Genomic DNA, 20,417 nt, shown 5'->3' with positions numbered 1-20,417 from the left:
CGCGCTCCGAGAGTCGTGCCCGCCGTCCTGGATCTCCCCCGCCCCGGTCCCGCGGCAGAGAGGAACCCGGGGTCTGGCCCGCCGCTCCCCTCGTCCCCGGACGACGCCGGGGCTCGGTACATCTTCGAGGACAGGAAGGTCCCTCCCGCCGGCTTCCAGCCGCCATCCGTCCTTCGGCTCCGAGAGGGGAAACGGGGGGGGGGGGGGGGGGGGGGGGGGGGGGGGGGGGGGCCGCGGGCGGGCTGCAGACCCCCGAGCGCTGCTCCGGGAGCGCGGCTCCGCCCGGCTCCGTCGGGGCCGGAGCTGCCGCGGCCGCCCCGGGGTCCGGCTGTCAGCGTCCGGAGCAGCCGCGGTGCGAGATCCGGTCCGGAGGCGCGGCGTTCCGAGCCTGGGGCAGCAGCTCCTCCCTCCCTCCCTCCCTCCCTCCCCGGGAGCGCTGGGCGTCAGCGCCGGTCCCACGGAGCCGGCTGAGGTCACCGGGGCGGCGGGACTGGCAGGCGGCCGACAGCCCAGCCCGCAGCAGCGTCGTGCTCTGGGCTGGGCCGCGGAGGTGGCTGGGCAGGTTGGGCGCGGGCGCTCGGGGCGCCGGCAGCGCCGAGACGGTGTCTTGGGTGCGGTGATGGGGGCTGGGGGGAGGCGGCCGGTCCCGCCCCGGGGCGCAGGCATGGGGTACCCAGCAGAGCCGGGCGGACGCGGGGCTGCCAGCCCGTGATTGCGGCTGTGCTAAGAGACTGGCTTGCTCGCAGGACGGACGTGCCCGGCTGCTTCTGGAGAGGTTGAGCGGTCCCTGGCCGGGGGTAAAGCGATGTCGGAGGCCGTGGACCTGTCGTTCCTGTCGGATGCGGAGAGGGATTTGATCCTGCAGGTCCTGCAGCGTGATGAGGAGCTCCGCAAAGCGGAGGAGAGGAGAATCAGGTGAGGGCATGGCTGGGCTGGGTGCTGCTGTCCCTGCTTTGCTCTAGAGGCAGTCGGAGGTGTGGGTGGTGGGGTTGGGGTGGCATAGCTCTGATGGCTCCTGCTGTTGCCGTCCGAGCAGGCGCCTGAAGAACGAGCTGCTGGAGATCCGGCGCAAAGGCGCCAAGCGGGGCAGCCAGCGCTACAGCGAGAGGACGTGCGCCCGCTGCCAGCAGAGCCTGGGCCGCGTCAGTCCCAAGGCCAATACCTGCCGGGGCTGCAACCATTTGGTGTGCCGGGACTGCCGCTCCTACAGCCCCAACAGCTCCTGGCGCTGCAAAGTCTGCACCAAGGAGGCGTGAGTACCCAGGGGCGAGTGGCAGGATGTTGGGGGAGGCAGGGACCTTCTGCATGCTCCTCTTCCTCCTCCCAGGTACCCAAGTCCAGTGCCCCATGGCCAACCTTTCCAAGCCCAGCTGGTCTTCTCCAGCACAGGGCAGCTGTCTCTGCTGTTGCTTCCTGGGTTGGGCACCTGTGGTTGGGTGATGGAGAACTGGGTCATGCCCTACTCTTGTATGTCCTTCAGACCCATCCTGCTCCTTTTCCCCCCTTACTTGACTCCGCATACCCCACTATCCCTAGTGCAGCCAGTGTTTCAGGCACCCCAGGTTTCCCGCCTCCCCCCTGCCCCAGCCCTACAAACCCTGCTTTGCTTCTTTGTTAGCTGAGGGTGTAGCTGGGCCCATCATCTTTTCAGTGCATTACTTCCACCCAGCTGAACATGCCCTTGGTGCCTGTTCTCTCCTTGGCCTTGACAGTACCAAGGGAGGCAGTGGGGCCCAGCCCCTGACTGCCCCCCGCTGCCCCCCCTGTCCTCCAGTGAGCTGAAGAAGACAACAGGCGACTGGTTCTATGACCAGAGGGTCAACCGCTTTGCCAACCGGCTGGGCAGTGACATGGTGCGGCTGTCCCTGCGGCACAGGTCGGCAGGTAGGGGTGCAGCAGCGATGCCTGCTCCCACAGCCCAGCCCTCTGGGACGCTCCAGCTTTCCCTGGCACTCGTCTGCCTGCTGCAGAGTTGGCTAGGAGCAGCTCCTGCTCCAGGCAGTGGGCTGGGAGCAGTGGTCCTCCTGACGCCTTTCTCCTTTCAGCCAACAAAAGAGAGACTGTGGGACAAACCCTTCTCCAGAAAGCCCAGCTTGGTGAGCCCAAGAACACCCCTGCAGCCCAGCAGCAGAGCCCCCCAGCACTCCGGGAGGGGGCCAGGTGAGGATCCCTGCTGTCTCCCTGGCTCCAGGCGTCTACTGTGAGGAGGGGAGGGATGCTGCCGCCCTGCTTGGATCATTGGCGGCGCAGAAGCTCTCTCAGACCGACCTCCTTGCCAAACAGGACATACCTGTGGTTTTGTTTGTCTGCAGTTTGTTTCCGGATGCCTCAGACCCTCGGGATGGCAAAAGCGACACAGAGTCCATGGAAAACATGAGCCTGGATGGCTACAAGCCTAGTCCTGGTGCTGTGGGGAGCAGGTGAGGGGCTCCCTCAGGGGGCCTGGGCAGGTTGGGCAGGGCTGGCCTGGCAGAAGGCAAGAACCTTAGTGCTTTTCTCTGCTCAACTTCTTGGTCTAGTGAGGGAGGGCTGGCTCCTCTGGCTGGGCTGAAACCTGTCCCTGGGCGAGCCCTCTGCACCCTGGTCTGGGTTGCTCTGGGGAGCTTGTGGGGAGACCCTCCTTCCTGGCCAGCACTTGCTCTCCCAGCCCTGCTCTTGGTCCGGGCCAGACCTTTCTGTTTCCTTCACAGAAGTAATACCCTGGAGAGAGCCACCCCTCTCAGAGACAGAAAACAGGCTGCTGTGCCAGCAGGACCCCCTGCCTCCAGCCTGACCCTCCCTCTCCGCTCCAAAAACCTACTCACTGATGGACGGGTGCGTGCCTCTACTCTGGTGGGCTCAGCCCTGTCCTGGGGCACGGGGCTGGGTGACCCATGGGGTTGTCTAGCCCTGCCCTACTCTGAAAGGACCCTTATCCCCCAGGATGCCACTGCGGGAAGCCGCAGCAGCGCCTTGCTGGACGAGCATGAGACAATATTCAAGAAGAACCCTCGGCGGGTGGTGAGGCCCGCTGGTGAGAGCTCTGCGTGGGTGCAGGGGTGTTTGGGTGCCAGCATCGCAAGGGGTGGGTGACTGCTTCTCCCTGGGCTGCGGTGGGCTTTCAGTGCAGACGGGAGAGGCCGAGGCAGCCCCTTTCTGTGAGGGAGCAGTAGCTGAATCCTGCACCACGCTGCTGCTTCCTGCCTCACCATCTCTCCTGCAGACTACACCAAGTCGGTGATTGACCTGCGCCCAGAGGACTTCATGGGGGAAGGTGGCTCTTTGGGAGACAGGAGCAAGTCAGTCCCTGGTCTCAACACGGAGCTGGTGAGTCCCTTGGCATGCCATGGAGCAGACGGAGGAGCCAGCTGCCTGGCGGGCTGTTCCTTCCGCTCCTCACCCAGGTGGCTTTCCCCTTTCTTTGCAGGAGGAAGAGGAGGAGGACATCGATAACCTGGTGGAGATCCATCGCCAGAGGGTGGCCCGGGGCAGCATGCGCAGTGGCACCTCCTCAGTGAGTCCCTGTGGTGTGGCTGTGCTGCCACAGGAAGAAACGATGGAGAAGGGCAGCACTGATGGGTCGGGCAGGAGGCAGGATGGGCAGTGCCTGGAGCCATGGGAGAAGGAGTTTGGGACAAGGGGCTTTCTCTCCTTGGAGGGAATCAAAGCATAGAGACCCGTCTGTCTTCCAGAGAGCCTGTGTGTGGGTGGGAGGCACTTGGTGGCCATCCTCAGCCACAGAGGGATGAGAGGGGCTGTGTGGAGGAGGCACGGGGAGGACCCTTGCTTGGGGTGAAGAAGGACCTTCAAGTGACACTGCCCCAGCTCAGCCCTGTCATGTCTTCCAGAGCACACTGGGGAGCATGGTCAGCATTTACAGCGAGGCCGGAGACTTCGGCAACGTCGCGGTCACCGGGGGAATCTCCTTCTCCCTGAGCTATGAGCAGAAGACACAGACCTTGTTCATTCACGTGAAGGAGTGTCGCCAGCTGGCCTATGGGGACGAGGGCAAGAAGCGCTCCAACCCGTGAGAGCTGGGGAAGGGGGGCAATAGCCACTGGCTCAGCTGGTGGTGCTCAGCAGGGTTGTGGGGTGCCCACCAGAGATGGGAGCTCTAAGTAGGGGGGGGGTGGTCTTGGCAAGGCAGGAGGTTTGGTGTTGCCCTGGGGCATCAGGGGGAGAGTTGTGGGGAACTGCAGGTGAAATGCTGCCTGCTCTTCCTTCCAGGTATGTGAAGACCTACCTCCTGCCCGACAAATCCCGGCAAGGGAAACGCAAGACGACCATCAAACGCAACACCATCAACCCCCTGTACAATGAGCTGCTGAAGGTGAGCAGTACCAGGCAGGGTCTGGTGCTGGGGATGCTGCTGAACAAACCACGGGGTAGATGGGCTCCAAGCCCAGGGGCTCTGCAGAGGCTGGAAAGTCCCACTCCCAGGCTGAGTCACGGTTCTGATGGGGCTGTGGAGTTGGTGCCATGGTGGGGCTTGAGACCCAGCTGCAGATGTGTGTGTGTGTGTGTGTGTGTGTGTGTGTGTGTGTGTGTGTGTGTGTGTGTGTGTGTGTGTGTGTGTGTGTGTGTGTGTGTGTGTGTGTGTGTGTGTGTGTGTTAGCCTGCGTTCCTGGCTCCTGGGGCAGCTCCCAGAGCTGGGGCTTTCTGTTTACCCTGGCCTTTGTTTTCCATGGAAAAAGACTCCTGGGCACTGCAGGCAGGTTACAGTGGTGGGAGGGAGGGCAGTAGGGCTGCAGAAGTAGAGATAAGGCAGTTCTGGGCCCAGGGCAGAAGCACTTGGCTCTGCTCTTCATGATCCTGCTGCGGTGGTAGGAAGAGCTGGCTCTGTCTCTGAGCCGGTGGTGAATTGCTGAGGCCAGGTACTCTGGATAGAAGTGGGAACTGTGGCTTGGTTTCCAGCCGTGGGTTTGCTGAGGTCTCACGCTCTGACCACCTGAGGCTTGGTGGGCTGGCAGAGCTTTGCTGCCTGTGGGATGGGGCAGGGTGGCTGGGTGCCATGAGTCCTGGTTCTGACTCTGTGTAGGCTCTGATGACCATTTGCCTGGAGAGCATGGGCTCTTGCCTCACTGCCCCAGGACTTTGAGGTTTCAGCAGGCTTGGGAAGGAAGATCAACAGTCTCCTGTGTGCATCTATTGCTCCTCAGACCTGTCTCCTGTCCTGCCTGAGAGCTGTGGCTGATGGTGTGTGCCAAGCCTGTCCCTGCCTGCTCACTGGTGGCTTTCCTCTCTCCCTAGTATGAGATTAGCCAGTCGCTTCTGCTCGCGAGGACGCTGCAGTTCTCGGTCTGGCACCACGATCGCTTTGGCCGAAACAGCTTCCTGGGGGAGGTGGAGGTCCCGCTGGACGCCTGGAACTTCGAGAACCACCTGGAGGAGTTTCTGCCCCTGCATGGCAAGGTGCTGGCCCTGCCACCCGCAGCAGCCTCCCTTGCCTGGACCTCACCGGGGGGGTGGTCCTCTGTGGGCAGAGGGGTGCAGAGACCTCAGCCGAGAGCTGCTGAAGGGCTTGTGCTAAATTAGGTCTTTGGAGAAATGAAGACCCCAGAAGCAGATAGCAGAACTGCCCTGGGGAACAAAAGGGCAGATCTTCTGCTTTGAGCCTAGCTTCTCTCCTCCTCCTCCTCAGGAAGTCCCCTTTGTGATGCTGTCAGGTATTTTCATTCTGCTTACCTGGCTGCTCCAAGAGCACAGCTCTTCCCAGCCCCCTGCTCCCACAGGAGGAATTGGAGCCAACTTCAGGGAAACAAACAGAGAAAATTGGCTTGTGTGTCCTGGCCAGGCTGCAGAGCTGGGCAGTGAGGGCCTTTGTGAAGCTCAGTGGCAGCAGCAGATGCTGCTGGTGCTCTTAAGTCTGATCTCTAGACTAACTCATGCTGCGGGCTTAGCCCTTGGCGTTGCTGGGGCTCAGAGCAGCTTGGAGAAACCCCTCTAGATAGCATTTCCTAAGGGAGGTGAGAAAGTGATTGAGCCAATGTAGGATCCCTTTGGGAACCTAAAGGAGCTGGTCTGAGTCTGAGCCGGTGATGCCAGCGAGGGTCTGCAGGCCAGACTGCCCCTAGGAGAAGCAAAGCCCTTTGCCTTGGCATGGGAGGGGGTGTGTAGACCAGGCCACTGCCATGTCTGCTTTGGTCTCTAACAGTCTTTGGTAAGTCTTGTCTCTTTGCAGATTGGGGCAGATGCTGCTGGTCTCCACCAGTACAAGGGGGAGCTGGTTGTCTCCATGAAGTACATCCCATCTTCCAAGCACCCTGGGACTGGGAATGGCAGGAAGGGTGAGTGTTGGAGCTCCAGGATCTCTGTGTAGCGTGTGGGACCTGCTTGTGGCCAGGCATGCTGGGGTCTGGGTGGGTTTCTCGGGTGATGCTGCTGCAGCCTTCTCTGCAGCATCTGCAGGGCTGCTTTGGGTCAGGCAGACCTGGCTGTCCTCAGGCTGGCCAGCTGGTCCCAGTGCTTTCCTGAGCCTGGACCAATGGGCCCCACATGAAGTAATTGTCTGCCTTTGCTTCAGCAGGCAGGGCCAGTAAGAGAGGAGGTGGGAGGAGATAGCACCTGGGGATCTGTGCCTGCCCCTGCAATGAAGGTGGTTGAGCAGGACCTTTCCAGAAGTTAGTGGTGGTGGAAATGCAGGTTGATTAAATCTTGCCGTGTTTGTTTTTTCCCCCAGGAAAAACTGGGGATGGTGGTGAGCTCCAGGTCTGGATCAAAGAAGCCAGGAACCTTACAGCTGCCAAATCTGGGGGGACATCAGACAGCTTTGTCAAGGGGTGAGCATGGCTTCTGCTGGTCGGTCAGCGAAGGCGCTGCCCTTCCTGGCTGCATCCTGGGGCACTTCCCAGAGCTGCCGTGGGGACCTGGGGGAGGGAAGGGTCTCTCTGGAGCAGGCTGCTCCACGCAGCCTGCATTGGTACCCTGATAGTCACCATCTGCCCAGAGACAGGGCATTCCTGGCAGCAAGCGCTGTCCTGGGTTTTGGCTGGGTGAGAGGTCGTGGTGTGAGGCTGTGTGCAGGGCAGGGCTCTGGGTGCTGTCAGATCATCTTCCCAGAGGTTACCAAGGCACCGGGCAGCATGGCTGGGGCGAGTAGGCTCGGCCCTTGCCCCCCTCCCCTCCTTAGAGCACTTTGCCCTGCCTCCTGAAGAAGCGACCCAGCCCCTTGCACACTGTCATGGTCCTTCTTCCCAAGCTGTGTCAGGGAAGGTGGGCTTCAGGCCAGGTCCTGGGGTGCTGAGGTGCCCCAGCCCCCGGGGCAGAAGGCAGTTGCACATGTGCTGCTAACCCAAGGGCTGCTTCCCCCAGCTACCTGCTGCCACACAAAACCAAAGCCTCCAAGAGGAAGACACCGGTGGTGAAGAAGACCCTGAACCCTCATTACAACCACACCTTTGTCTACAATGGCATCAGCCTTGAGGACCTGCAGCACATCTGCCTGGAGCTGACAGTCTGGGACCGGGAGCCACTGTCCAGCAACGACTTCCTCGGGGGTGTCCGTCTGGGGGTGGGCAATGGTGAGGAGCCCTGGGGGGGGGTCTGTCTGGGGGTGGGCAATGGTGAGGAGCCCTGGGGGGATCCTCTCAAGCCCTAAGGGATGAGCAGCCTTGCTTTGGAGCTGCCTTGCTGCAGGCAGGAGGCTGCACTGGCAGTGCCTTCTGCCCACTTATCACACCTTTCTTCCAGGCACGAGCAACGGGCAGGCTGTGGACTGGATGGACTCCACGGGCGAGGAGCTGAACCTGTGGCAGAAGATGTGTCAATACCCCGGCTCGTGGGCGGAGGGGACGCTCCAGCTCCGCTCCACCATGGCCAAGCTGAGGCCATAGGCTGGGGCACTGGGACTAGGCTGAGGGCCGGCACTGGTGCTCGGGATCTGCAAGGGCTGCACAGCCCAGCAAGGGCTGCCAAACGTGGTTGGGTTTTTTGCTTACACTTTAATAATAAACACTACCTTCTCTACCCAGGCTTGGGCAGGGACTCTTGGCCCAGCTTCATTTAAAGGGCTTCCTTTTGTCATAGGTTTTGTACTAAATTTCAGGCTGAACTGGGGACCTTGTGGACACCCCCTTGACCCTGCCATACCCTGGCAAAATGGTTTGAAATGTGGGGAGTTGTTGGGCTTTGTTCTTTCCCTTTTTCTTCCCTCTCTAGGTCACAGCCTCTCCTTGTCTCCTCCTTCCCCAGGATGCTCCCAGCTCCAGGACCAGGGGCACAGCCCAGCTCTGGCTCCAGGGTTGGGAGGAAGCTGCACGGGGGGACCTTGGTGGGGCTGGGGGTAGTGGTCCCCCCAGAAGGATTCACTTCCCGGGGCTCTCTCTCTGTGACACCCCTTTTATACAAAGGAATTTATTTAGAGTGAATATTCTACTGGCACAACAGTTCCCAGGAAGGATGCCCCATGGCTGGGGAAGCGAGGGGTAGCGGGGATGGAATGGTGAGCCCCTGGGGTGGGCTGTGTGCTGGCTGGCTCTACTGGCTTTGCTGAGCATGGGGCTGCTTTCTGGCAGCTCCGTGGGGACCCTGGCAGTAGCACCTGCCCAGCAGGGCAGACCCAAGGTAGGGAGCAGGGTCAGTTGGTGCAGGGGGTGGGGATGGCTGTGGAGGTGGGGTGAAGCTGCTGTGTTAGAGGCTTTTGTTGCCCTGACCCCTTCTACTCTGGCTCTGGCAGCCCAGGGTCAGGCTGCCTTTCTCCCCCCTGCCCTGGGGTTGGAGCAGAGGTACTCCAGCATCTCCTGCCATGGTCCTGGCTGGGCTGAGCTGAGTTATCCCACTCCACAGCTGGAGGTTGCTCCTGGGCACTGGGAATGCTGCGGGCACATGATCCCCCCCCATCCCTGCTTTCCTCTCTGTGCTGGAGCAGCCGGAGAGGGGCTCCCCTTCCCCTGGAGGTCCTTGGCACTCTGGTCCTCCTCTATGGTGGGCAACTAGAAAAGCAGAAAGGAAGGTGTCCATGCCCTGAGGCGGGCAGTGGCGGAGGGCAGGTCTCCCCAGCCCTGCCTCACTCGCAGGGGTCCCCAGTCTGCTCCCGGCGCGCTGCCTCCCGCTCGCTCAGCAGGTAGGTGTCGATGAAGACGAAGAGCTCATCGGGGTTGATGGGGGTGATGTAGCGCTCACGGTCGGTGCCCGCCTTGTCCAGCAGCACCGCGTTGAAGTGGGAGCGGGTGAGGTGCAGGAACTGCCTGGGGGTGCAAGGGGAAACCTCCAGTCAGGGCTGGGGGGAGTTGCCGAGGCTGCCCGCACCAGCCAGCTGTGTCAAGGTCCTCCTAGAGTAGTGGCTCCTGTCTCTCCCTCAGGGCTGTGAGCTCCAGGAACATCTAGTGGTGCTGTATTCAGATGTGCTGGTGCCCCCATATCGCACGAGCCCCTCTGGTGCAGCGGAAAGAGGGTCTCCACAAACCTAGTTGCATCCCTGCTCCTTATCACCCCATCAGCTCCCTCATAAAGGCACCTGGCTCTGCAGGCCAGATCCCTGTCCCCCCCCCCCCCCCTTACCTGAGCTCCTCAATGATGCTGAGGGACAGCTGGTGCTCCCGGATGCGTCCCACCTCGTGCGGGGGCTGCCCTACCAGCTCGACGGTGGTGACGTGACGCAGGTCCAGTCCACAGGCAGCTTGCTGTGGAGAGGTGGGGTGGTGAGAGGGTGCTGGGAAGGTGGGAAGGGGAGCAGCAGGAGGGTCTCCTCACCTGCAGCATGGAGATCTGCATCTTGTAGTAGCGGTTTGCAGGATCAGGGGCTGAGATGACAAGGAGACGACGTTTCTCATGGAACTGATCCAGCAAACTGGCAGCTGAGTTCACGGCTGTGTTGATCTGCATGGCTGGGGTGAGGGGTGAGCGTGTGGGGAAGTGTCATTTTGACCCCCATCGCCCTTTCCCTGCCCCTTCCCTACCCCTTCTGCCTGCCAGGCACCTTCCTCCCCCCACCCCCATACCTCTCACCCCCACAAGCACCAAGCAGGCACTGCTGCAGACCCTCCACCGCCCCCCGCCTTACGTGCACAAAGGGGCTGGGAGCCCGTCCACTGCTGGGTGGACTGGCAGACGCGCAGGGAGGTGCCCTGGCGCTCGTAGCCCCCCTCACACTGGTACTCGCAGGTGGCACCGTAGTTGTTGCTGTCAGAGGTGCAGGAGATGTAGCCGTTCTGTGGAGGCTTCAGGACAGGGCAGCGCCTCACTGCAGAGGGGGAGGCTGGGTGAGGGCTGGGGGTGATGGGGTACAGCCCCAGCTGCAGGCCCCGGAGCTGGGGGGAGGCAGCCAGAAGCCCCCCAGGGAGCCTGCTTCACCTTGGACACGGATGCTGAACTTGCAGCTGGCTCGGTTGTACGCCTGGTCCTGGGCAGTGTAGCGGATCACGTGTTCTCCTTCAGGGAATTCTGAGCCGGGCTCTGGGCCCCGCAGCATCACCCTGCACCCCGCAGATGGGTTTCTCCATCAGGGCCCTGGGAAGGAGCAACCAGCATGGCCCCCAGCCCTTGCTAGCTGTGCCAGTGGCACCTCCAACACTCACCTCTTGATGACGCCGTCAGCAGAGTCCTTCACACGAGGAGGGTCCCAGTAGACGGTGGCAGTCAGCTTGCCTGGCTCAGCTATCCGCTCCCGGGAATCAGGGCAGCGGATCTTGGGGGGCTCCACATCTACCAGCCAGGAGGAGAGGGAGTTGGGGAAGGGCCAGGGCTGGGCTATGAGGACTAGGTGCTGGCACTCAGCCCCCCCAGGGGTGCTGCACACAGCCCAGGCACCCTGCAGCCAGCACAACCTACTGTAAAGCCAGCACGGATGGGAGCTGCATGACTGGGGGGTGCAGGAGCCAGCACCTGGGGCAGACGTGGGGGTGATACCTGCAGGCACCCTCTGAGAGGGAGGGAGGTGTGAATTTACCTACACAGATTGGCTCACTCCCACTCCAGCGTCCATCCTCCATGCAGATGCGGCTCCGGTCGCCCTCCAGCTGGTAGCCAGGCTGGCAGGTATAGTCGCAGCGGGAATCCATCTGCACACCCGCCGAGCACACGTAGGAGCCCCGCAGCACCGCCGGCAGCACGTGGCACCGGATTTCTGGGACAGAGAGAGTGGAAAGGAGAGGGAAAGGATGGTTTGGCTGTGCTGAAGGCAGAGCACCTGGGACTGGCCACCGCAGGTGCCCCCAGTGATCCCAGAGAGCCCATGGCCAGGGCACACTCACGTCGGCAGTATGCCATCCCAGACCAGTGGCGGCTGGGGAGGCACTGGACGGTACTGGGCCCCACCAGCCGGTATCCACGGGCACAGCTCAGCTCGCAGCGTGTCCCCAGGCTGCTGCGGTAGGTCCCCCCTCGGGGCGAGTAGCAGGTGGCATCTCCGCGGTGGATGTTGAGGGTGGCACACCACTGAGGCACTGGGGGAGAGAAGAGCGATAGAAGGGCGCCTGGCCCTGCTGTGCCTCAGTCTCCCCACAGGGAGCTGAGGGTTGGGCCTATTACCTCGGCGGTAATCCAGGGCGGGCTCAGGGGGGGCTTCTTCCACGTACACTTCATTGTTGTGGCTCTCAGCTGTGTAGTAACCAGACCCTGGGGAGGAGGAGAGAGGTGAGGGGGCTGCATGACAGTCTGTGGCTGCAGCAGAACCCAGTGAGGATGTTTCCCGGGCAGCTGCACCCTCCAGCCCTGAAACATTCCCCAGTGATCCTACCCTGGGCAGGCTCCAGCCCTAAAACATCCCCCAGTGACCCCACCCCATGCACGCTTCAGCCCCAAAACATCCCCCAATGGGCTGGTACTCTCGTGCTGCCCTTGGGGCTGCTGTCAAGGGTTAAGGCAGGCAGATGGTGAGCCCTGTGGTGTGTGCTGGCACCAGCCCGCAGACTAAACAGTGGCAGGAGCAGCCGCGGTTACGCAGGAACCGGGTGCTGGCGCAGCGCGGGCTGGCACCGGCCGCTGTGTCTGCGCTGCCAGGAAGTCCTCCTTCCACCCGCTCCCGCGGCATCGTCCCTGTGCCGAGCGTCCCAAAGGAAGGGAGGACGTTCCCCTCTCCTGCCTGTCCCAGTGGAGCCGCTGGCCGAGGCAAGGGAGGAGAGGCATGCTGTGGGGGGGCTGGCGGGCGTGCAGCCCCTCGCTGGTGTGCCATGGAAGGATGAAGCTGCCAGAGGGACGGTGCTGGAGGGCTGGGCTGGAGCTGCTGGCCCCATGCCATCTAAGCTGCGGAGAGGGCCCCAAGGATGGGGGCAGGACATCCTGGCGCCGTCCTTGTGGGCCACCCTCCGGGCCCCTCCATGTTCCCACAGGCAAGGGACTATGAGGAGGGAGGGAACCGCGCAGGGGGAGATGACTGGTGTCCTTCCCCGTGGCCCCTCGGCCCTGCGGCGCCTGGGCCAGCCGCGGCATTCCCCAGCACTGAGCTCACATTTCCGCCGCGTTTCCTCGGGCCCCTGCCAGCACTGCCCCCTCCTCACACCAGGAACCCCATTGCCCTCCTTGCCCCAGCATGACAGGGATGCTCAGCCTGGGAGGAAACCCCAGGAGAAGCAGCCGTCCCGCCACAGCTGCGCCCGTCTCCTCTTCCCCCCGCTCCGGGCTTTGAGAAGGGGATGTCCGCCGAGACCAATCCAAGCAGCAGCCCTGGAAGAAACTCCATTACGGATCTTTCTGACACAAACTTCGCTGCAGAGCGATTCCCCACTGCTTCCCACAGGCTCCGTTCAGTCGCCCACTCGTTTCCACAGAGCCTTTTATCCTGGTGCCCTTCCCATGCTTTGGGGAGCAGAGGGGCCCAGGGCAAGCACAGGGCTGGTATCCGTGGGGCTGGCAGTGGGGATTTGCTGAGGACCTGGTGAACAGGGCTGCTTCCTCAGGGGCTGCAGAGCCCCCCCACTGGGCCCCCAGGGTTGGGGTGCACTGTGTCCCCGTGGGCAGATGTGCCATTTAATCGTGATGTTCCCTTTTTTGTGCAGCTGCTGCCTTCTCCTCCTCACCTGGGTCAGCTCGCAGCCCTGGCTACGCCGGGCAGGAGCATCCCCAGGAGGATGTGCTGGCAGTGCGGCAAGAAGATTGGCAAAAAAGCGAGGAAGCCCCCCAAACCTGGCAAGAGCTTTTGATCCTTGGCTTGGCTGCCTGACTACGGCAGCCCTGGGGTTGAGTGCTCTGTACAGACAAACATCTGCTGGCCGATGGCCCCCGTGGGAGCAGGGAGTCAGTGGGAAGCTGCACTCCAGCAGGCAGGAGCGTGATGGAGAGGCTGGTTTTCTGCTCCTCGCTAGATGCCTCCCAGCAGCCCCACAGCGCACCCCCACAGGCACCCCATACCACACAGGCACTAGTGTCTTCCCTGCCATCACTGTAGCCCCTCTTCCCCTCCCCACCAAGAGCCCACCGAAAGGGAGGGGGATGCTGCAGGCTGCTGTACCCGGGGAGCCCGCTGTGCCCACACACCCCACCACTCACTCACCTTCGTGCCACGTGGATGACACCAGCCTGGCCAGGACAACCAGCAGGACAGGGGTGACCTCCTGCGCCATGCTGGGGGGCCAGCCAGCCCACCTGATGCACTGGGTCCAGGGGCAGCCGCAAGCCCCGAGGGAGGAGAGAGAAGGGCTGCAAGCAGGACGATGGTCCCCTCGGTCGCCTCGTCGCTGCACAGACGCCTGACCCTCCTGCCTGTCCTTACCCTGTGCTGAGCAATCCTACTTTTCCCTTCTGCGGACCGTCCGGAACATTCAGAAGCCGTGAGTCAGGCCCAAAATGATGTGATTGTAAAAAAATACTAAATCCCAGGATTGCCTATTTTCCAGCGTACCTCCCGCTCCTCCGAGGCTTTAAAACTTGTCAGATGGTTATTTTTTTTTCCTTCGCAAGCAGAGGAGCCAGGAGCCTGTCCTGAGACAGGAGAGAGCGTAGCCGGGGCTGTGCCAGCCCTGTCAGGCGCTGGGAATGGGGTCCTGGGGGTCCGAGGGCAAAACCGTGGGAGCCGGGATCCTTTTTTTCCTTGTCCTGCCGGGAAGGGAAGGAGGAAGAGACTTCGCTGCAGACGGCGGGCTCCAAAACCAGTCCGGAGGCAAGTGGTTCCAGCTGGGGTCTGCTTTCCAGCTGTGGTCCGGCCCCCGCAAGGCAGGGGTAATGAAGGGCGTTCGTTAAGACCCCCCACCCCACAGGGTGAGGCGGGAGGAGAGGCAGGAGCCACTTGGGATTTGGGGCTCTGGAGCACAGGATTGCATGGGTGAGGGGGGGTGAGGAGGGATTTGGGGGGGCCGGGGGGGGCAGTGCGGGGTGAGCCTGGCACGGACAGGTAGGAGAGTTGGCACGGGGAGGAGCACGCTGCCTGAATGCACTAGTTATGTGGCAGCCAGGCCGGTAAGCGCGTTAATTAATAACACAGCTGTCCCGAGCAGCACAGGGCTGCGGGGTGCGGGCAGCTCCCCCGCAGCCCCCCGCACCCCGGGGACATCCTTAAGGTGGGGGCGGGTGGCGGCCCCACAGGGGCCATGCTGTGTGCCGGGGTGCCGGCTGGCTGCCCGGCCCTGCTCTGCCGGCGACAGGCCGGGGAGACGCCGGGGACACATCGCCCCGCCAGGCGGGGGCAGGCACGGGCGGCTCGGGGCAGGCTGCGGGCTCCGAGCGTCGCGCCGCCTTCGGGCTCGCTCGGCCATTTCCGTGAGCGCTCGGCAACCTCCGCCGCCGCTCGGGCGCCTCCGGGGCCGCGGGGCGGGGTTCGCCCGGCGGGGCGGGGAGCGGCGCGGGGCTCGGCGCGGAGCGGAGGGGCCCGTCCCGGTAAGACACGGCCCGTGTCGGCCATGGCGTCCCCGTCGCGGCGGCTGCAGACGAAGCCGGTGATCACCTGCCTCAAGAGCGTCCTGCTCACCTACACCTTCGTCTTCTGGGTGAGCGCAGGGCCTCGGGAGCCCCCCCGGCCCGCCCCGTGTCGCGGTCGCGTCGCGCTGTCGCGATAGCCGGGGAGTCACGGTGGCTATTTTTTCCTCTTCCCAGGTGTCGGGTATCGTGCTGCTGGCCGTGGGCATCTGGGGCAGGGTGAGCCTGGCCGTCTACTTCTCTCTTCTGGATGAGAAGGCCACCAATGTCCCCTTCGTGCTGGTGGGCGCCGGCACCGTCGTCGTCCTGCTGGGCACCTTCGGCTGCTTCGCCACCTGCCGCGGCAGCACCTGGATGCTCAAGCTGGTGGGTGGCCCTGGGTGGGGTGGGACGGGGTCCTGTCCCCTCCTGACCCAGCCTGACCCATCCTAACATACCCCATCCCCACCCTGTCCCGGCCCCTTCGGCTCCATCCCGTCCCATCCCGCCCTTTCTGCCCACAGTATGCCATGCTCCTGTCCCTCATCTTCCTCATCGTCCTGGTGGCCGCCGTCGTGGGGTTCGTCTTCAGGCACGAGGTGAGTCTGGGTGGCTGCTGCTGTGTCCTGATGCCACAGAGTGAGATTGTTGCTGGGTTTGACCCAAATGCAGTTTCAGATGTCACTGGGGGACAGAGGTGCTTACTTTAGCTAAAATGGGGTTAAAACAGCCCAAAGAGCAGCGTGGGACCCACAAGGGCCCATAAGGACGAGGCCAGGTGCAGAGTCCATGGTGTGCTGCCCTTCCACCAGAACAGGTGAAGTAGCTCTGGACTTTAATTTCAGGCTTTGGTCTATCCTCAGCAATAATTTCTGTAATTAAGGCTCCTCTGAGGGTTCCTGCGCTGTGGAGCAGCCTGCTTACGGGGGCTGTGTAGATCCTTGTTATTACACACAGCCACGGCGCATCCCAGCCTGCCCTTTAATACAGCACTTAATTGCCTGGGGTGGCCAGGGGAACGTCTGGCAGCCACGGCCAGGGTCAGGCCTGCTGTCATGGAGAGGTGACTATTGCGTGGCCGCAGCGACGTGGGGCTGCAGGTCCCAGGGTGTGGGAGGGGACGGCACCGCTGCAGGCACCTCTCTCTTGCAGATTAAGACAAACTTTGAGAGTAACCTCAACCTGGCCTTGAGGAGCTACAACGGGACCGGAGATCGGCACAGCGAGGCCGTCGACACCATCCAGAGAACTGTGAGTGCCCTGTGCTGGCTGGCTGGTGGGAGTGGGAGGGATGGGTGCGGATGCTCGCCTCACCCTGGGGAGCCCCTGAGGTATCAGCATCCCCATCGTGGGGCTGGGGTTCTTTTTGCACCACAGGCTTTTGAGTTTGGAAGGAAATGTGGGATGGGAGCCCAAGATGGGGATGGTTCCTGTGGAGGTGCCCCAGGGGAGCCGTGGGTATGGTGGGAGGACTGGGGGGGGGAAGGGAGCGTCAGTATCCTGTTGTGACAGTGCTCCCTAAATATGCTTCCCTCTCCAGCTGCACTGCTGTGGGGTGCAGAACTACTCGGATTGGGAGCAGACTGAGTACTTCACCCACTGGGGCATCCCCCGGAGCTGCTGCAAGAGCCAGGATGACTGTTCAGAGATGGATCTGAAACACCCGATCAAAGACAGGCTGAAAGTGTTTGTGGATGTAAGTTAAGCTCTGAAAAATCCCCCTGCCAGTCCTGGAGGTTGCGAAGCAGAGCTGGTTGGGTTTAGATGGGCTTACCCTACCCCAGAGGGCCTGAGAGTGGAGCTGCTCTCTTGATGCCGGTGCTCTGTGGCACAGGGACTCCCCTGAGGGGAAGGAAAGGGTATGGAGGAAAGAATCCTCCCTCATCTGAGGTCCCCTCTGCTGCTTCTTTGGAGGTTAGGGACCAGCCAGACCCCAGCGTTTGTGCTGGGGAGCTGTGTGTTTTGCAGGACAGGTGGCTAAGGAGGTAGTTTCCCCAGTGCAGTTTCAGTGGTGCTGATGTCTCCTGACAGCTGTGCAAAGTCCTCACCAGGTGTTGAGTGGTGAGTGCTGGTGACTTCATCCAGCAGTGACAGCCAGGTTGGGCAAGGGACGCTCCTCTGATGAGTCACCTCACTCAACCCAACACTCCTCTCCCTTGGGAGCAGCCCAAGGGCAGCACTCCCCTGATAACTCAGCCAGGCTGGGAGGCGGCTCGGAGCAGCGCCCACAGGGAAGTGACTTTGCTGAGCCCAGGCAGGAGGGTGGCAGCCAGAAGCCTGTGGCCTGCATGGGAGCATCTTCCCTGGAGCTCCTGGTGCTCTGGAGAGGTGCTGGTTTGTGCTCCCAGGGGGGTGAAAATGCACCAGACCCACATGTGCTTGCTTTCCCTCCTCTGCAGGGCTGTTTTCTCCTGGTGACATTAACGATGGAGTCAAAAATGAGCGTTGTGGCTGGAATCTCCTTTGGCATCGCCTGTTTCCAGGTAACTCTCCCTTGCTGGCTGGCACGGGAGGAGTGCAGAATGAAGTCAGCTGTCTCCAGGGGTGTTTAATTTCTGTGCAAAGCCTGGCGTGCACACAGAAGGCACGGCCTGTTTCAGCCGGGGAGAAGCAGCTATTCTGCAGATCCCCCTTGGGTTTACTCCCACCACTCTCCTCCAGGCTCCTAAACCCCTGGCTGAAGCACTGGCTCCGTTTCCCTGAGCTCAGGTTATTTGAGAATAGCTCTTGTCTGGAACAGCCGACTTTTAAGAAACCCAAAAGGAGCCTGGGCTGTGCTGGGTGAACTCCCCGTTGGCTGTTGGCAGGGATCAAACCCTGCGTTCCTTTCCCTACCCACCAACCTCTCTCTTTATCAGGGAAGCCGTTTTTGGCATCGCTTCTGCGTGGCTGGGCCCCTGTGAGCACCTTTTTCTGGCAGCTCGCTCCCTGCACACTGCCTTGCCCTGCGATTGCTTCCTCTCCCTCCTGCTCCTCAGCCTCTCCTTTATCCTGCAGGATGCTTCCTGCAGGAGCCGTGGCAGCAGCGTGCTCACCGGCCCCCCTGCTCCCGCCTTTATCCCGGCAGGAAACGAGAGGCCCCTGCCCCCAGCTCTGCTGCGCTGGGTGTTGGGATGCTGAAAAGCCATGGTGGGCTTTCCTGAGGTGCTGAGGGTTTTCGGATGCACCACAGCAGGAGCTGCAGGATGCGCAGCTGGCCCTTCCTTAGCTGGTTTCTGGAAGCCTGCTGGGCTCTCAGTGCAGGGAGGAGGAGGAACCCCCGCCAAGATATTTCTCCTGTAATGAGCACGTCACCATGTGTTTCCCGTAACGGATGCACCGAACTGGGGGAGAGGTGGGAGCCAACAGCCCCTGGCTGTAGCTTGTGCTCCCAAGTGCTTTCAGTTGCGGCTGAGAGAACCCAGGAGCTGGAGCCTCTCTGCTGTGACCAGCTGCTCACCCCAGTCCCCTCCTCAGCTGGGCTGTGCTCTCCTGGGGGTCACCAAGACACAGAAACGGTTTGCTGCACACTCCCAGTCACAAAAATTACCTCTGCTGATGCCAAGCACAGGTACTGTAACCAGTTCCTGGCGTTTATCGCTCTCTCAGTGAGCCTTGCCATGTCCTGCAGCCACAGGGACCCATCGTGTGCATCTCTAGCTTTGCTTGTATAGGTCGAACTGCTGCAGGATCTGGCTCCAAATGTCTGCGCAGGGGCTGGGAGGCCACCTTGTGATAACAGTAGTGTGTCCTTCAGACGCTGATGTAAAACCAGCAGCCTTGCCTCCTCGCCGTCCTTGCAGCAAGAGAGAGAAGTGGCTGCAGTTCTCTGCTGGCTGTGTAATTGGCTGTGACGCTCCTGATATCTGTGTAATCTCCGGAATTACCATAAAACAGTAGATGCTTCATGAAGCAAAATGTAACAGAACAGGACGTGGAGCATCTCTTGTGAGAGCTTGTTTGGCTGCTGGGATCCGGCACTTCAGCCTCTCTTGGTTGCTCAAACAGGGGATGACAGCCTGTGTTGTGGGCTGTAAATCTTTGGGTTTTACAAAGCTGATGCTCTGGTGCAACTTGTTGGGCTTTTCCCCTAAAACAGTGTCCTGGTTTTGACTACCTCTGATGTGTGGGGTTTGTCTTTTCTCAGTTGGTCGGCATCGTTCTCGCCTGCTGCCTGTCCCGGTACATCACAAACAATCAGTACGAGATGGTGTAGCTGGCCTCCAGCACGCTGTGGCTCTGTCTGGGTATGTCTGTCCAGCGATGTAAGCTCGGTGGGCTGCCTGATGTAAGCTTGGTGGGCTTCCTCTGCATCCCTGGCTGCTGCCTGGTCCCCCCTGGGGACCAACACAGCAGTGGGGTACCGCTTTTGAGGGTGGTGGGGATAGAGGGCAACTGCAAGATTGCGTCTGCTTATGTCATTGTAAGGTCTGTGTAAATCCAGGCTTGCCTGTTAACACTTTGTTGTGTGTGTTGCAGGGTGTGCTGTCTGTGGCCGGAGAGGATGCCACCACCCCCAGTTTCCTCCGGATGCCACTTGGTGGAATCTCGCTTTGAACTGACTGATCTTCTTCTCAACTAGCTCATAGAGACGAGCGCAGCAGCTGTCCTGGTGCGCTTGGGGACTTGTCCTAACACTGCTCTGCTGTGCCACCGCCTGGGATAATTAATGTAGCTGTGGTGGTTACAGCAAGCGCAGCTCCTCTGAGCGCCGCAGCTCCGGGCTCTCTCCTCGGCAGCTCGTTCGCTCGAGTGCCGCGCCGGAGTCGACCGTGCGTCCGGCCTCGAGGGACTCCCAGCCCTCCTCTTCAGTGCCTCTTACAGGGAGAGCGATGCTCCCCTTCATCTCCAGCAGCCCCTCAACGTCCCAGAGGACGTGGCTGCTCTCGGGATGGAGCTGTTGCCCTGTTAAAACCTTACTCTGTGTGCCTTGAAGCCCTTGGCTCAGCAAGGTCTCGGCTTGTTGCCAAGCTCGCTCTCATCCCTGCCCTGGGTTTTATATACTTTTTTACAGTTGTACTTTTTAAAGTACAGACTGTAGCGATTCTTTGTAAGCTGTAGTGAGGTTTGGTGGTGTAGCTCCTGGTGCCTTTACCTTGGTAGGTGTCCTTGCACCGAGTCAGCTGTGACTTGATTGTCAGTATTATATGCTGCTTCAACTCGTTTTATGTATTGAGTAGAATTCTTTTTGTCCTGAGACACAATAAATATTAAGATATTTTACTCTAGGAAATATCCTTGGCTTTTCTTTTCATCTCCTGGAAATTCCTCTGCTTGAGTCGCTGCAAAGAGCAGCAACTACCGCCCCCCCCCTCCTCCCCCCCGGATGTAATCTGGTCACCCTGGGCCCGCTGGTAAGCTCTGGACCATCGCAGCTCACGTTTCTCCGATGCTCCCTGGTGCACTTGTGCTTACAAATACCTCCTGTAATTGAATTTTCCTCATAACAGCCATTGTGTAACAGTGCTGAAACAGGCGGCCTGGAGCATCCCAGCCCTGGAGCCACGCAGATGAGTTCAGCCCCGTGCAAACATGCACATCCTGGGCTGGAGCAAAGGGGCAGGGCAGTGCTGCTGGAGCTGCCTGCATCCCCAGCCTCTCCCTGCGGTGAGGAATGTGGATTTAAGCTTTTGTGTTCATCTGGTACTGCTCATCTTTGGGCTGTGTCATCAGCAAACCTTTGCCTTCCTGAGCAT

The 20,417-nt window shown here is 61.2% G+C and overlaps 3 protein-coding genes across 3 annotated transcripts; 2 read left to right on the top strand and 1 right to left on the bottom strand.

The window, feature by feature from the left end:
- Positions 1 to 805: 805 nt before the first annotated feature.
- On the top strand, positions 806 to 7,938 carry SYTL4 (synaptotagmin like 4; the record flags this gene model as incomplete). Its single annotated transcript, XM_084269277.1, has 16 exons — positions 806 to 915; positions 1,037 to 1,252; positions 1,775 to 1,884; positions 2,046 to 2,160; positions 2,313 to 2,420; positions 2,691 to 2,814; positions 2,923 to 3,013; positions 3,203 to 3,306; positions 3,407 to 3,493; positions 3,828 to 4,006; positions 4,207 to 4,309; positions 5,230 to 5,391; positions 6,161 to 6,266; positions 6,659 to 6,758; positions 7,291 to 7,499; positions 7,669 to 7,938. 16 exons carry the CDS (start codon positions 806 to 808, stop codon positions 7,809 to 7,811), a joined length of 2,067 nt encoding a protein of 688 aa, XP_084125403.1. The 3' UTR covers positions 7,812 to 7,938.
- Positions 7,939 to 8,983: 1,045 nt separating this feature from the next.
- On the bottom strand, positions 8,984 to 13,475 carry SRPX2 (sushi repeat containing protein X-linked 2; the record flags this gene model as incomplete). The annotated part of the gene is made up of 10 exons (XM_084269092.1): positions 8,984 to 9,164; positions 9,478 to 9,599; positions 9,670 to 9,803; positions 9,980 to 10,159; positions 10,270 to 10,391; positions 10,494 to 10,620; positions 10,865 to 11,041; positions 11,169 to 11,360; positions 11,446 to 11,532; positions 13,406 to 13,475. The coding sequence occupies 10 exons, from the start codon at positions 13,473 to 13,475 to the stop codon at positions 8,984 to 8,986; spliced, it is 1,392 nt and encodes a 463-aa protein (XP_084125218.1).
- A 1,272-nt stretch (positions 13,476 to 14,747) lies between these two features.
- On the top strand, positions 14,748 to 19,915 carry TSPAN6 (tetraspanin 6; the record flags this gene model as incomplete). The annotated part of the gene is made up of 8 exons (XM_084269020.1): positions 14,748 to 14,834; positions 14,941 to 15,129; positions 15,267 to 15,341; positions 15,895 to 15,993; positions 16,283 to 16,438; positions 17,142 to 17,225; positions 18,869 to 18,968; positions 19,201 to 19,915. 7 exons carry the CDS (start codon positions 14,748 to 14,750, stop codon positions 18,935 to 18,937), a joined length of 759 nt encoding a protein of 252 aa, XP_084125146.1. The 3' UTR covers positions 18,938 to 18,968; positions 19,201 to 19,915.
- Between the last annotated feature and the right edge of the window lie 502 nt (positions 19,916 to 20,417).

This window comes from Gallinula chloropus (assembly GCF_964237585.1).
Source record: "Gallinula chloropus genome assembly, chromosome: 11".
Classification (NCBI taxonomy): Eukaryota; Metazoa; Chordata; class Aves; order Gruiformes; family Rallidae; genus Gallinula; species Gallinula chloropus.
Note: the sequence above shows the minus strand (reverse complement) of the source record. Positions and strands in the feature narration are given on the sequence as shown.